At 38.3% G+C, this 12,982-nt stretch overlaps 2 protein-coding genes across 2 annotated transcripts in view; one reads left to right on the top strand and one right to left on the bottom strand.

Moving 5' to 3' along the window:
* Positions 1-377: 377 nt before the first annotated feature.
* LOC126203832 (peptidyl-tRNA hydrolase 2, mitochondrial-like) lies at positions 378-10,533 on the bottom strand. The gene is made up of 3 exons (XM_049938201.1): positions 10,221-10,533; positions 1,727-1,813; positions 378-946 (listed from the first exon to the last, which is right to left on the bottom strand). The coding sequence occupies exons 1-3, from the start codon at positions 10,368-10,370 to the stop codon at positions 662-664; spliced, it is 522 nt and encodes a 173-aa protein (XP_049794158.1). The 5' UTR covers positions 10,371-10,533; the 3' UTR covers positions 378-661.
* Positions 10,534-10,599: 66 nt separating this feature from the next.
* Positions 10,600-12,982, top strand: part of LOC126204307 (coiled-coil domain-containing protein 42) — a 66,493-nt gene continuing 64,110 nt past the window's right edge. Inside the window, exons 1-3 of the mRNA XM_049938693.1 lie at positions 10,600-10,710; positions 10,823-10,938; positions 11,026-11,236. Coding sequence (XP_049794650.1) covers positions 10,639-10,710; positions 10,823-10,938; positions 11,026-11,236 — 399 coding nt within the window. The 5' untranslated portion in view covers positions 10,600-10,638. The remainder of the gene's footprint in view (positions 10,711-10,822; positions 10,939-11,025; positions 11,237-12,982) is intronic.

The following is a 12,982-nucleotide window of genomic DNA, read 5'->3' as shown; positions in this document are numbered from 1 at the left end:
TGTCCCAATGTGTATACACCCTGAGTACATCCATCTACAGCAGTAAACTTTGGAACAACATTCTCCTTACTCTCATAATATAATTCCTGCTCTTGTTTACCTGTGCTTACAAATATCCTGATAAGTTTAAGTTATGAACGCTTAAGCTCCAACTACGTTACTAAATATTGTTTGGCAGACATATTCCTGTAAGTCCTTCCGATTTGCAGGTAAAAAATAATGCTCCTCTTCTGTGACGAATATTTCACTCTCCTTTGTTCTTTTTGCTTATTTTTGTCTAAATTACGTGTCTTCATGACACCCATTCATGGAATAGCATTACACCCATTCATTTATCTTCTGGTATCAGCAATCAGTGCTTTCAATGACAAGTCACATTTTTGTAATTATTTTTTATATTTGGTGTTAAGAAAGCTAAGATGAAGGCACTCCATTTTATGACTGGTACAGTGTGAAGATCATCTGTGTATTACAATCTATCAGAAAATACCTGCCTCCAACATCATTAACAATTTTTCAATATAATGAAGGTTTAATGTTATAAATAATACTGTATTTTGAGTACAATAGCACAGAGGCAACGCTGATGCTTTAAGCAGTCCTTGTCATCAGAAGTGCAACAATGAAAAAACTGCACAGTCATAAGTTCCGTAAGGAGCCATCAACAAAGCTTCAAATGCCCTGTCACTTGGTCAATGAGTTCGCTTGGTCCGGGCCCAACGCCCAACACAGTGCGCGAACCTGGAGCGATCTGCGTCCTTCCGGCATCCTGTATGAGAGCAGCAATAAGTCCCACTGCCTGTGCAGCTTTCCTCAATGCCAAGAGATCGTTTTCACTTTCAGTCCGTACGACAACTTTAGGTTCACCATTCTCCAGCCACGCTAGCAGTAATGATGGGCACAGCTCCTCGGCAATTCTGAAAGCTTTCACTGCTGCATGGGCACACTGTGGGGGGAAAAGGGCAAAGTTAAGAGTTATCAATAACAGTTAAACACAGTTTTGGTATTTTTAAGTGTAACTGGGAACATGTAATTAATAGATAGACTTTGAGGTCCTATTTGCAGCAAAGCTTACACATTCATTATAATCATTCGATACTTTAAATACAAAGCAAGTAAGGATCACATGTTGTCATTCTGCAAAAATCTACACTTAATATAACGTGAAGCTAAAGCTGAATAGATACAACTGTCCATAAACAGTAACTAGGAATTTAAATTAATTACCTTGCAAACATCTAAATGAACATTTCCCCCGACACAACTGACAAGTAAATATTTACACAGACACTCTTGCAATAATAAAAACGCAACACTGTTTCTTCAAGTATCAATACTAGCATTAAACATACTACAGACACTTGTAGTACTAATAATTAAATTTGAACTTTTCATTTTCAAAGACAACATACATCAGCTTGCTTTGCTATTTAAATACAGGCATAACTTGAAGTAATTCTTATTTTCTAATAACATCAAATTCCACTAACTATTAAGGATTTTGACTTATCATAATAAATAAACAAACAGAATTTGTAATTAACAATAAAGTTTATTGCAAGTAAAATCTTCAATGGTAAACTGGTTCTGGCTGACAAATACTTCTGACAATCCTTGGCCTAAGACTGCATCATAATATGTGGACAGTCAATATATGACACTATCAGGAAGCTCAGATAAGAGTGAACTCCAGGCAAAAGAACAAATAAACACAAGAATAATTTACCTGTGCTGCAATCTTCCCTTTGCCCATCTTTAAGTCACTGCGTACCACAATAACCATTTTGACATCACCACCGTAATCACTGTACAGCTGAAATACACATAACAGTATTAGTACGCTGATACTCAGTTATACTTTCAAAGTGAAAATTAGTGCAACATACATTTTTAACAAGAGGTAATGATATGATTTAACCCATTTCTTCCAAAAAAATAGTATTTTGTCATCAATTTCCTTTTAAAATAACTGAAATAACATGAATATTAAAAATCACCAGCCTGTGTCATCAATTGTACCACACATGCTCTTGCACTAGGGCAACACTGGGAATTTCCAGATAAGAAATAATTGTTTTTATTTCACTCAGTTGCTTGTATTCGCTTAAACTGTACAATACTGTTGACTGTATGGAAAAAACTGAACAAAGTTGATGGCATCACTCATAAAATTTTGTAAAAGTTAGTACAATTTCCAGGCACTGACATCATCACAGCAGTACCTTTGGAGGATAATGGCAATCACCATTCCTTACCACTAATTCTCATTCTATAGTTTGTAATGACACAGTCATGTAAATCCACACCTCACACCTTGGCTGTACTGGTGGATACCATATGATGGAAAGCCTATGTTCTCCTTTTCCTTCAGGTTGTGCCTCTCTAAATTCACTATTGGCTCAAGGGTGCCAAAGCCATCAAATCTATATCAAAGTTCCCTTTTGAACAATGGAAACTCCCAGCTGGAATATAAGTAGTATTACGGAAAGGACAGATCACTACTCACTGTAAAGACAGACTGTTGAGCTGCAGACAGGCACAATGAAAAAATGTTACAAATTATAGCTTTCAGCCAAAACCTCCTTCTGCAAAGACGACACCCCCCCCCCCCCCCACACACACACACACTTACAAATTATAGCTTTCAGCCAAAACTTCCTTCTGCAAAGACGACACACACACACACACACACACACACACACACACACACACACACCGCTGCTACCAATGGCAGCTCCGACCAGAAAGTAAATATCACATGAGCAGCAATCTGGGAGTGCAGCAGGAAAGGAGCAGGGATAGAGGGGTACAGGTCAGGGGAGATAAGAGCGCCGTCTGGCAGGGCATGCGAACCTGGATGGTGCCCTGATGAGATTGCCAGGCACAGACTCAGGAGGTTGTGTATGGAGAGAAAAGAGAGAGGAGCAGAAAAGGGGAAAGGACGGATGGGTGCACTGGCAGAGGGCGGCACAAAATGAGGGTTGAGAGCGAGGTGTGAAAACAGAGGAGGTGGCAGGATAGAACGGGTGGAAACAGTTGGGTGAAGGGTGTGGGGACATTAGTTTACCACAAGTTGATGCCAGGATAATTTTGGGAGCAGAGAATGAGTTGTAAGGATAGCTCCCATCTGTGCAGTTCAGAAAAGCTGATGGTGGAGAGGAAGATCCAGATGGCTCAGGTTGTGAAGGAGCCAGGGTGGTCTACTTTGCTCTTGGCCACTGTTTGGAAGTGGCCATTCATATTGGGGGACAGTTGGCTACTGTCATACCAGTACAAAAAGCAGTGCAATGGTTAACAGGTGGTCTGGTCTTTGATGGCATTGAGATAAGCCTGTGACAAGACCAGAACAGGAAATGCTGGTGGGTGGGTGGATTGGGCAGGTGCTGCACCTGGGTCTTCCACAGAAATATGACCCATGTGGCAATGGGTTGGGATTGGGAGTGGCAATAGGGATGGACTAGGATGATGTGGAGGTTGGGTGGGCGATGGAACACCACTGTAGGAGATGTAAAGATTTGTGTTGAATGTCCCTCATTTCAGAGCATGATGATGGGTAATTAAAGCCCTGATGATGGATTTGGTTCAGTTGTTACAGTCAGGGGTAGTATTGGGTGACGAAGGGGACACTCTTTTGTTGCTGACTTGGCGGATGGTGGGAGGATTGGGGGTGTGTGGTAAAATGGCACAGGAAATCTGTTAGTGGATTGGTCCAGGGATAGTACCGGTCTGCAAAGGCCTTGGTAAGACTTTCAGCATTCTGGAAAAAGGAGTTGTTCTCACTGCACATACAACGTCTGGATGCTACTAGCACAGCCGAAATTGCTGCTAGTAAACCAGTGGCAATTAAGTTTAAATTTAAAACCTTTGTCATCAGATATTTGACAAACTTTCTGGCACATTAAAACTGTGTTGGTTAGTTTACAACTGCAATTCAATGTTTAAGAGCTCAGCATTTTTTGCCCATCTACAATACTATGCTTTGATTTGCCATCTTTCCTAACCTCAACCAGTGGCCTTTGCACATACGGTGGTTTTCCTTACATATTTTGGAGTAGTAGTTCTTGCATTTTCCACTAGTATATTTGTTATAAGGAAAGGCCGTTTACAACATAGAGTAATTTGGTTCTCATTCATGAGCAGCTAAAAGCTGCTTTGACTGGTTTCAAATGGCTGGAAGATGACAAAATATATTTGTTGGTAAAGTCAACCTTAGACACAAAATGAAATGAAGTCATAGTCTCAGTTCATTCTCTAAAACAAACAAGGTGCACACAATCAGCCTATCTGACGGTGAAATGTCAGTGTTGGATTTATGGGACCTATTCAGTAAAGGCAGCGTCTGTGAGAACAGGCTGCTGCATCTACTCTGCTTATCAAACATTTACTACAGCTCTCTGAAATTGGCAAATAATACAATCCATTGCAGCACACTTATGTTGGAAGCCATTTTCAGCCAGGGCCAGGAAAATTTTTGGTCACAATAGAAAGTTTCACTATCTCTACTCATTGTGTGCTTAGATGAAGAAGCTATGCCAGCAGCTGGTAGCTGCATACTGTGCCCCCATGTTTTTTTTAAAAAAAAAAAAAAAAAAAAAAAAAAAAAAAAAAAAAAAAAAGCACCAGTTGCCTCACTTTCCTCAGAAGTTAACAGAGAAACTGGCAAATACTAGTGTTGTAGAAAAAGATTCCAGAAAATCTCGCAACTGGTTGGTGGTCATGTCCATATAAAAACTGTGCAGCAAATCCTGCAGAGCTGATATAATAATATGACATGGCTGCTTTCACTGGCAGCCCTGCCTCTGATTGTATAGGATAAGCCTGTGACAGGGCTGGAGTAGGAAGTGCTGGGTGGGTGAATTGCGTATTTCTCGCACCTGGGTCTGCCAAAAATATATTACCAGTATGGTAAGGTGTGGGGAGTGGCGTAGGGATGGATCAAGATGTTACATATGGTGGATGGGCAATGGAATATCACTTTAGAAGGGGTGGGAATGATTTTGCTTATGATGTCCCTCATTTCTGAGCATGTGATATATAATCAAAGGCCTGGCAAAGGATATGGTTTATTTGCTGCAGTCCAGGCTAACACTGGGTAATGGGGGAGGTGGGGGGCAGGGTGCTCCTTTGATTCTTGGGTGTGGTCGGAGGATTAGGGGTGCATTAGGGTATGGAATGGGAAATATGTTTGCAGATTAGGTTTTGGGCCTGGGAGGAGGGGGTTGTAATATGGGATGTACTGTTTGTCCGTGAAGGCCCTCGTGAGATCTCCAGCAAGACAATTTTTGCCATGGCAGATATGGGATCCAAAGTTTCAAATACGGCCAGTGGTGTACTTAGATATTTCGTGCAGGAATGTTTTCAGCACTTGCCGTAAGGTATGATGGGGACAAAAGTAGGTGTGTCAGTTGTTTGTGCTACGCAGCCAATGACAAAGCAGCAAAAAATGATGTGTTTCAAAGTAATACATTCAAAAGAAAGAGTGAAACATTGCTGTAGACGATGATTATAAGTTCATTTGCTGCTTGTTTGAGTTGCAGCCATTTAATTGTGCTAGTATCTGCAAAACCAAGGACAGTGTCGCAACCTGTAATATATTCGACAAAACAGTGAAATATTTCTCTGCTTTGTACTGCTACACGATCAATTTGTGTGAACACACTGAGTAAGTTGATCAATGTTTTTTAATTAAATCATGGGAGAAGGTATGTGGAGCAATGTTTATTAATACATCACACCTGCGACTCTTATTAATAAACACTGTTCAACCTACCTTCCCCCACGACTGAATTAAAAAAAAAACACTGGTCCCCTTTCTCAAAATGGCAGCATTTGCTGCACTTCCAGATTCCATCCATACATATCACTGACTTAGATAATAAGTACACTGTCACATTTAATACATTTTTGTGTGTCTGCAATTACTCCTTGAGAAGTGCACTACTGGACGACGACACTGTGCACAATTAAACACTTAACAGCAATCCCTCCCATAATCACAAAATGTTTCTCTCAAAACTTATTAATACACTAAGAAACTGAAAACAATATAATATTTTCAATTTTGAAACTAGAAATATGCTGCCTCTGTTCTGACCTCTGTGTCAAAGAATCAACTCACTGGCTACGTGAAACTGATGCGATGCCAACCTGTGAACAGTAGATAAGCAACACTGTGACTGCCGCTGGCCCCGATCTACACTTTAGCCAGGATTTTTTGGTGTGGGAGAGGTGACAGCTGTCAAAATGCAAGTATCATTGATGTTAATTGGCTTAATATGGATAGAGGCAAGAAGGAACCATTCGAGAGGTGGAGGTTATCGTCCACAAAGGTGACATGTTGGGTTGAGGAGGACCAGGTGAAGCAGACGGGAGAGATGGTGGTGAGGCTGTGTAGGAATGAGCACAGGACATCTTGGTCCAGAGTCTGCATATTCGTACTCTAGCTGGACAAAGGATTTATTCTGAAGACTAGTAGTTTTCTTTCTCTTTTGTGTATTCTTGTCAACGATTCAACGCTTCTACTATTCAATGAGTGGTTGCCTTTACTGCTAAAGCATTTACATTCTGGTTTTTGTGGTTTGCTCATTGTTATAAGTAAATCTAGCATGACTGAAATCATGTTTCACAAAATAGATTCAGCATGTTTGCCTGCCAGGAACACTTTAAAAGTTGTAATTTTTCTTCACCTATCTTTTGTAAATGCAAACAATCTCTGAGAAATCTTTCTTACTACTATATACTTTTCCCAGCCAAGGTTCGGTTAGTAGAGAAGCTTTAGACCATCCAGCAATGAAAAAAATTTTCCAAAACTTTTTTCAAGTGGGCAGTAATCTCCCATGACAGTCTAATGCTCAATCCATTACAAGCCCCAGATACACCAACTGGCTCAGTTTGGTTAAAATGGGGAAAGACATCAGCCATGTTCTTTTCAAAGGTACTCTCCTAGCATTACTTTGAATCATTTATGGAAACCAAATGCTGGATATATAGCCACCACTGATGCTTGGTGGGGATACCTTATACTAATACTAGTAATTTTCTTTCCTGTACATTATAAGTTGGTGGCTGTAGATTTGTTCTGCAATCAGCTTAGAACTCAAGTTCCATGACTCTTATTAATAGTGTTCACAAAAAGAACATCCTCTTTCCTCCAGGGCATCCCACCTGAGTTCATGAAACATCTCTGTAATATATGTTGATCAAGTCTACTGGTAGCAGCCCACTTCTGAACTGCTTCGATGTTTCCCTATAATCCAACCTGGTGATGATCCCGTACACTCAAGCAGTAATCAAGAATGGATTGCACCAGTGTTCTATAAATTGTCTTTTTTACATGTGGACCACACATAATTCTCCCAATAATCCAAAGTCAGCCATTCGCCTTCACTACCACCATCCTTGTGTGTTCATTTCATTTCATACTGTTTTGCAACGTTACCTACACATTTAATCAATGTGACTATATTAAGCAGTACACTACATGTTGTATTTAAACATTATTTCTACATTTGGAGCACACTGCCACCAATCAGAAGTTTTGTCAGAGTCATGTTGTATTCTCCTTCAGCCACTAAATGATGACATCTTCCAGTAAATCACAGTATTATCGGCACACAGCCACAGATTGCTGCTCACCCTGTCCATCAGGTCATTTATGTATATAGAAAATAAGACCAGTCCTCTTACACTGTCTTGGGGCATTCCTAATGATACGTTTAACTCTACTGAACACCTGCTTTCCTGGATGACATACTGGGTTCTATTACTTAAGAAGTCCGAGCCATTCACATGCTTGGGGAACTAAACTGTACACTCATACCTTCGTTAACAGTCTGCATTTGGGCATTGTCTCAAACACTTTTCAGAAACCTCAGAATATGGTATCTGTCTGTTGCCCTTCATGCACGGTTCGTAGGATATCATGTAAGAAAAGAGCAAGTTGAGTTTCGCACAAGAGATGCCTTCTAAATCTGAGATGATTTATGGACAGCTTTTCCTTCTCAAGGAAATTTATTGTATTCAAACCGAGAATATGTTCAAGAATTCTGCAGGAAACCCATGCTAAGGGTACTGAACTGTAATTTGCAGGTCCTTTCTTTTATCCTTCTTACATGAAAAGGGTCACCAACACTTTTTTAACAGTCATTTGGGACTTTGCACTTGGTGAGACTGGCGATTAATGGAAGCTAAATCAGAGGCCCTCAATACTGGAACACGCATTCAAACTTGGTTTTTCTTCGATGGAAGTGCAGTGTTGTAACCACCGAACCATCTCACTTGGTAACAGTTTTGACGAATCAACTGATACTGGATCTTGGCTTCATCTTGTAATATTGTGGCATGATGTGATGTCATATGTGCACAGAGTAAGAGAACAGAACACTGACAATATTTCTTTTATGATTGTATGTGATGGATTTTATTTCTGGAATGTAGGCAGTGACAGACTGACCTGTAGCGTAGCCCATGGTCAGTTTTGTTGAGAGTTTGGCATGCAGTAGCAAACGCTACAGCTGATCAATTTGAAGACATCCAGGATGAAGCAGTGATCTTTATGCAACTTCTGTAAGAATTTATGGTTCCAGTGAATACTGAATGAATTTTCTACAAATAAAACTGTATGTGATTCACAAAATCAAGTGTCACAGTTCTAATAGCAAACAAACCTTGTTCATTAACAGCAAAAAAAAAAAAAAAAAAAAAAAAAAAGAAAAAAAAAAAAACCAAATGCAGAAGCTCTGCAATTCAAGTGTGTCATGTTATCATATCAGTTTCTTGCACACCTGCATTCCACAACAATTTTTTTTTTCCATACTCTGTTCTCCATATCTTAACATAAAAATTATTTTACTTCTAGTTTTTCCTTTGTGGGTTTTACTATTTTAATTCACTGCCTTCACAAAGGAGTATTAAGTTTTATGTGACTTCACTAAAAAATATTTTGCAGCAACAGAGTCAGTTCTTTTTACCTGTATAGTACAGTCACCTACACTTTTTACCACTCAGTTGGGATTTTGCACTGGGCAAGAGATTCATGATAGGCCTAAATACAAGCTAAGACAATGCTACCTCCTGTTTCCATGTAGTAGTGTCTCTGACCACTGAGCACTGAAATGCCACATTTCCTACTTACTATTTCCAATTTTGAGGTCATTTATGCAGTTAGTCTAACATTCTGTGACAATAAACAGCACAGGCAATTAACAGTCCCTACGTACTCTCCGACAATTTCCCCCTTCAATGACGGGCTATGGTAATTCACCAATAATATTTCAGTTCTATTTTCTTCAAGCTTTGATCCTCTTTATTTACCATATAACTCCTCAGTGTGTTTATCACAAGAGCTTGAGTTTTCTCAGTTATTCTTTTCTTCTGAGAGGTGGGGAGGGGAGGGGGAGGTGGGGTGGCGGTGCGCGCGAGATATATATATATATATATATGTTCTGCTGAAGCAAAACGATCAATATCTCAAATTCCTATTCCATTTTTATGAGAACCTCTGAAGACATCTCGATTTGGTCTTAGTTTTCACAAACAATATAGATTTTTTTTTCTAAATACAGAAATACTCTAAATAAAGTCGTGGAATAAATAAGAAAACTATGGAATAGGACCCTACTTTCTAAGGGGGCTTATACAAAAACCACGTAAGTCTTACTGTTTGAATTATATAATCGTATGAAACCCTAAACTTTAACTTACTGAAATATACGGTAGTAATACAAAACGGAACGTATGTAGGCAATAAACAAACGTCAAGAAAGGTTCTAGTGATTAATGGTAGAGGTCTTCTAGAACAGATCACTCTTCAAGCGAATAATTATTTCTCATACTAATCTTTTCGCGGTCAGTTTTCAAAGAAAACAGGCATTCCTTTGAAAATAGATGAATGTACAGGAGACATTAGCAACATCGAGAGCACACTGAAATCAAAATAAGCGATAAGGTCACAAGAAATACTCTTTACTAATTATGAAAGCGGTCCCCACAACTGTGTGTGTGTGGAGAGAAACCTAATCCTTGAGACAGCTATTCTTGTCTATTAACCAAAATGTGAAAAAACATAAGCCTACTTGTATTTTTATTACCGGTATACTCTAAAGATTTATTGTACATTGGAACTATACAAGCACTGAATTGGGTTACTGAATTACAGTAACAGACCGTTTTTTCTGCTTCGTGGCATGTAAGACTTCTGATGTCAAATAAAATAAACTCACTTTTTCACTTTCCACTTCTACGTGTCTGTCTGGCTTCGTAAAGTAGCGTCGAAATTTATATGCAACTAAAAGTCCAAAGGCAATGCCACATAAAAACTGTCTACTAGTAGCAAATTTAAGTACAGATGAAATTAAGCCATCGTCCCCCATCACGAATTTACGGAAACGATCCCTACAAAAAACAATCACCTCCTTTCACACACCATCCCGCTACCTTACACAAACACGTGGTCACTGGCGCAAAATTGTTACCATAGATGATGCAAGTGTAACAACAACCAGTGATCGATGTGACGCAAAATATAGCTATATAGCAATTTTCTTCTACTGCATCACAACTTTAGCGTATTATTACACGCCAGTGCATGCGAGCTAACGAAGAAAATAGTTTATCTCGGTAACACTGTAGCAATCGTTGATGTCATGGAAACTGACAGTACTACTCCGTCAACAACGAATCTGCTACTGTGCATTCACCTGCGCAAAAAGGGTACCGCTTATCTTAGTTAGACTTATGACATATTATGGTATGTACAAGTAAACAACTTTTTATTGCAGTTTACTGTCTCTCGTTCAATGCAAAAATAATCCATGTCTTTCAGGCTTCCAGTAATCGCCGGTTGAAAACAAGAGAAGAAGCACATCAGTACTCGAATCTTTTGCCCGAAGCGGATGTGTCAGAATACTTTATTTCTAAATTCAACGAGTCACTTATCAAGTGAGACTGCACTACTGTGAACTTTGATTGTTTTTTTTAATATCTGTACTGCTCATTTGACATTTTGATTTTTTTTTAATCTGAAAGGAAGCTGCCAGAATGGGACGCAGCGCGTTCAACGCCGACAATGAGACTTGTGGAATTAGAGCGTGACCTGAGGTATGTGCTGCGACAACAAAGAGAAGGGAAATCTGTATCTGAACGGAAGAAGGACGATTTGGAGAAACAGTGGAAAGAACTGAATTCAAAATCATTGCAGCTGAAGGAGGCTCTTGTCCATTTTAACACTCTAATAGAGGTATATTGTCCTCAATTATTACTAGAATTAATGATGACCCATCAATTAATCTCTTATTCCTCCCTTGACACCAGTTGTGAATTATTATGTATTTCAAGATTCATCATGTTGCAGAAAAAATTTCAAGAAATATCTTTATGAAAGACCAAAAGACTTGTATCAGTAAAATAAATTAATGAGCCAAAACACAACTTACACTTTCCATGAGAGCTGATGGGATCAAATTTTTGGTGACAAATGAGTACATAGTAGTTTACTTCATACTGGATCAGTGTATTTATAATAACAAAAAATACCAGGTGATCTCTGTGGTACTGTGAAGTCTGCATTTTATATTCCATTTCCTCAATAAAAATAGGAAATCCGAATATCATACATATGCACACAAAAATAGCTATACATTAAAACACGTTTCATCTGCCCATTTCAAATATTTGTTCAATATTAACTCTCCACAGGCACTGGACTTATTATATCAGAAAATAAATTTGTTTTCAGCTAAGACAAAGTTAATATAAAATAAGGGAATGTTAGGAAACAGAAAAAATTATAACACCAATCAAGCCATAAAGCTTAGGTTGAGTCAGAGAAAAATTGTCCACCAATGGCGATAATTGAGGTTATTTTTTGGCGTAACATTATAAGCCTATATATTTCTCATTGCTATATACATAGCAGCTGAAGATGCTTCTTTAACATTATGTTGAACTAAATTCTTTTTATAGCAGTCCCTCATGTATGACTTAACAATAATGTACCGTCTGTCAAAATGATTCAGAAATTCTTTTAGTTAGTGTTGTTTTATAAGGTTAAACCCTCTACAGCATGGTAATATTTTAGATTGTAGAATCATTTGTGATCTTAATTTCAAATAACAGCTAGAAAAGAATTAACTATAGGCTACACCTATTGTTATTATTGTGATACATATTAAATTTTGAGAAGAAAAATTAAGATGTGATCATGGGTTGAATTTCTCTATATTTACAGATTGTAATTAATTTTATGTTGCTCACAGAAAACTTTATTTAATTTGGCTTAGTGTCACTGCTGATGTAGTCAGGTAGGGACCTTATTGTGCACCATAATCCTTGAACAACAAAATTGATAATATGATCATTTAGGTTATCTCTGTGAATGAAACTAAAATAAGATCCTCAGGCATCATGCATCTAGTCATATAAATGCAATGAAAAGTGAGGCATTTGATTAGCTGCACCTTTCATCAACTACTAGCAAAACTCTTCTGCCTTTGACTGGCTTTATTCATCTGCAGATCAGAAAACTACACATTCAACATAGTATATCTTCACTGATTTAAAAAGGTGTGAGACATGTTCTGTTCTCGTTATTGTTTCCAGTACAAACTGCATTGTAGATGTGGGATATAGCACTACAGATTTCATATGGAATGATTCTGGACAATGCTGATAAAATTTAGTTTACTTTTTAGTTCTCACTTCAATGAAAATAGAAGATCCTTCAACTTTAAGTGAGTTTCTGCCCTGTGTTACAGGCTATTTGGAAGACAAAAAATGAATAAAGTGAAACATGGCTGGATAGTACTCAAAATTTTCTTCAATCGAAAATACAGTTAGGTGTCAAATACACATTGCTATCTGAAAACAGATTTGCTGTAGTTGTATAATGTACTATAGTATGAATCTGTTGCAAATAGCTTTGTTGAAATTGGTGCCCACCAGTTCATTGTGTATGTAGTTCATGAACAATTGTTTCAGAAACGAA

Source organism: Schistocerca nitens, chromosome 9 (assembly GCF_023898315.1).
Source record: "Schistocerca nitens isolate TAMUIC-IGC-003100 chromosome 9, iqSchNite1.1, whole genome shotgun sequence".
Lineage (NCBI taxonomy): Eukaryota > Metazoa > Arthropoda > Insecta > Orthoptera > Acrididae > Schistocerca > Schistocerca nitens.
This window is presented reverse-complemented; position numbering and strand designations above follow the sequence as displayed.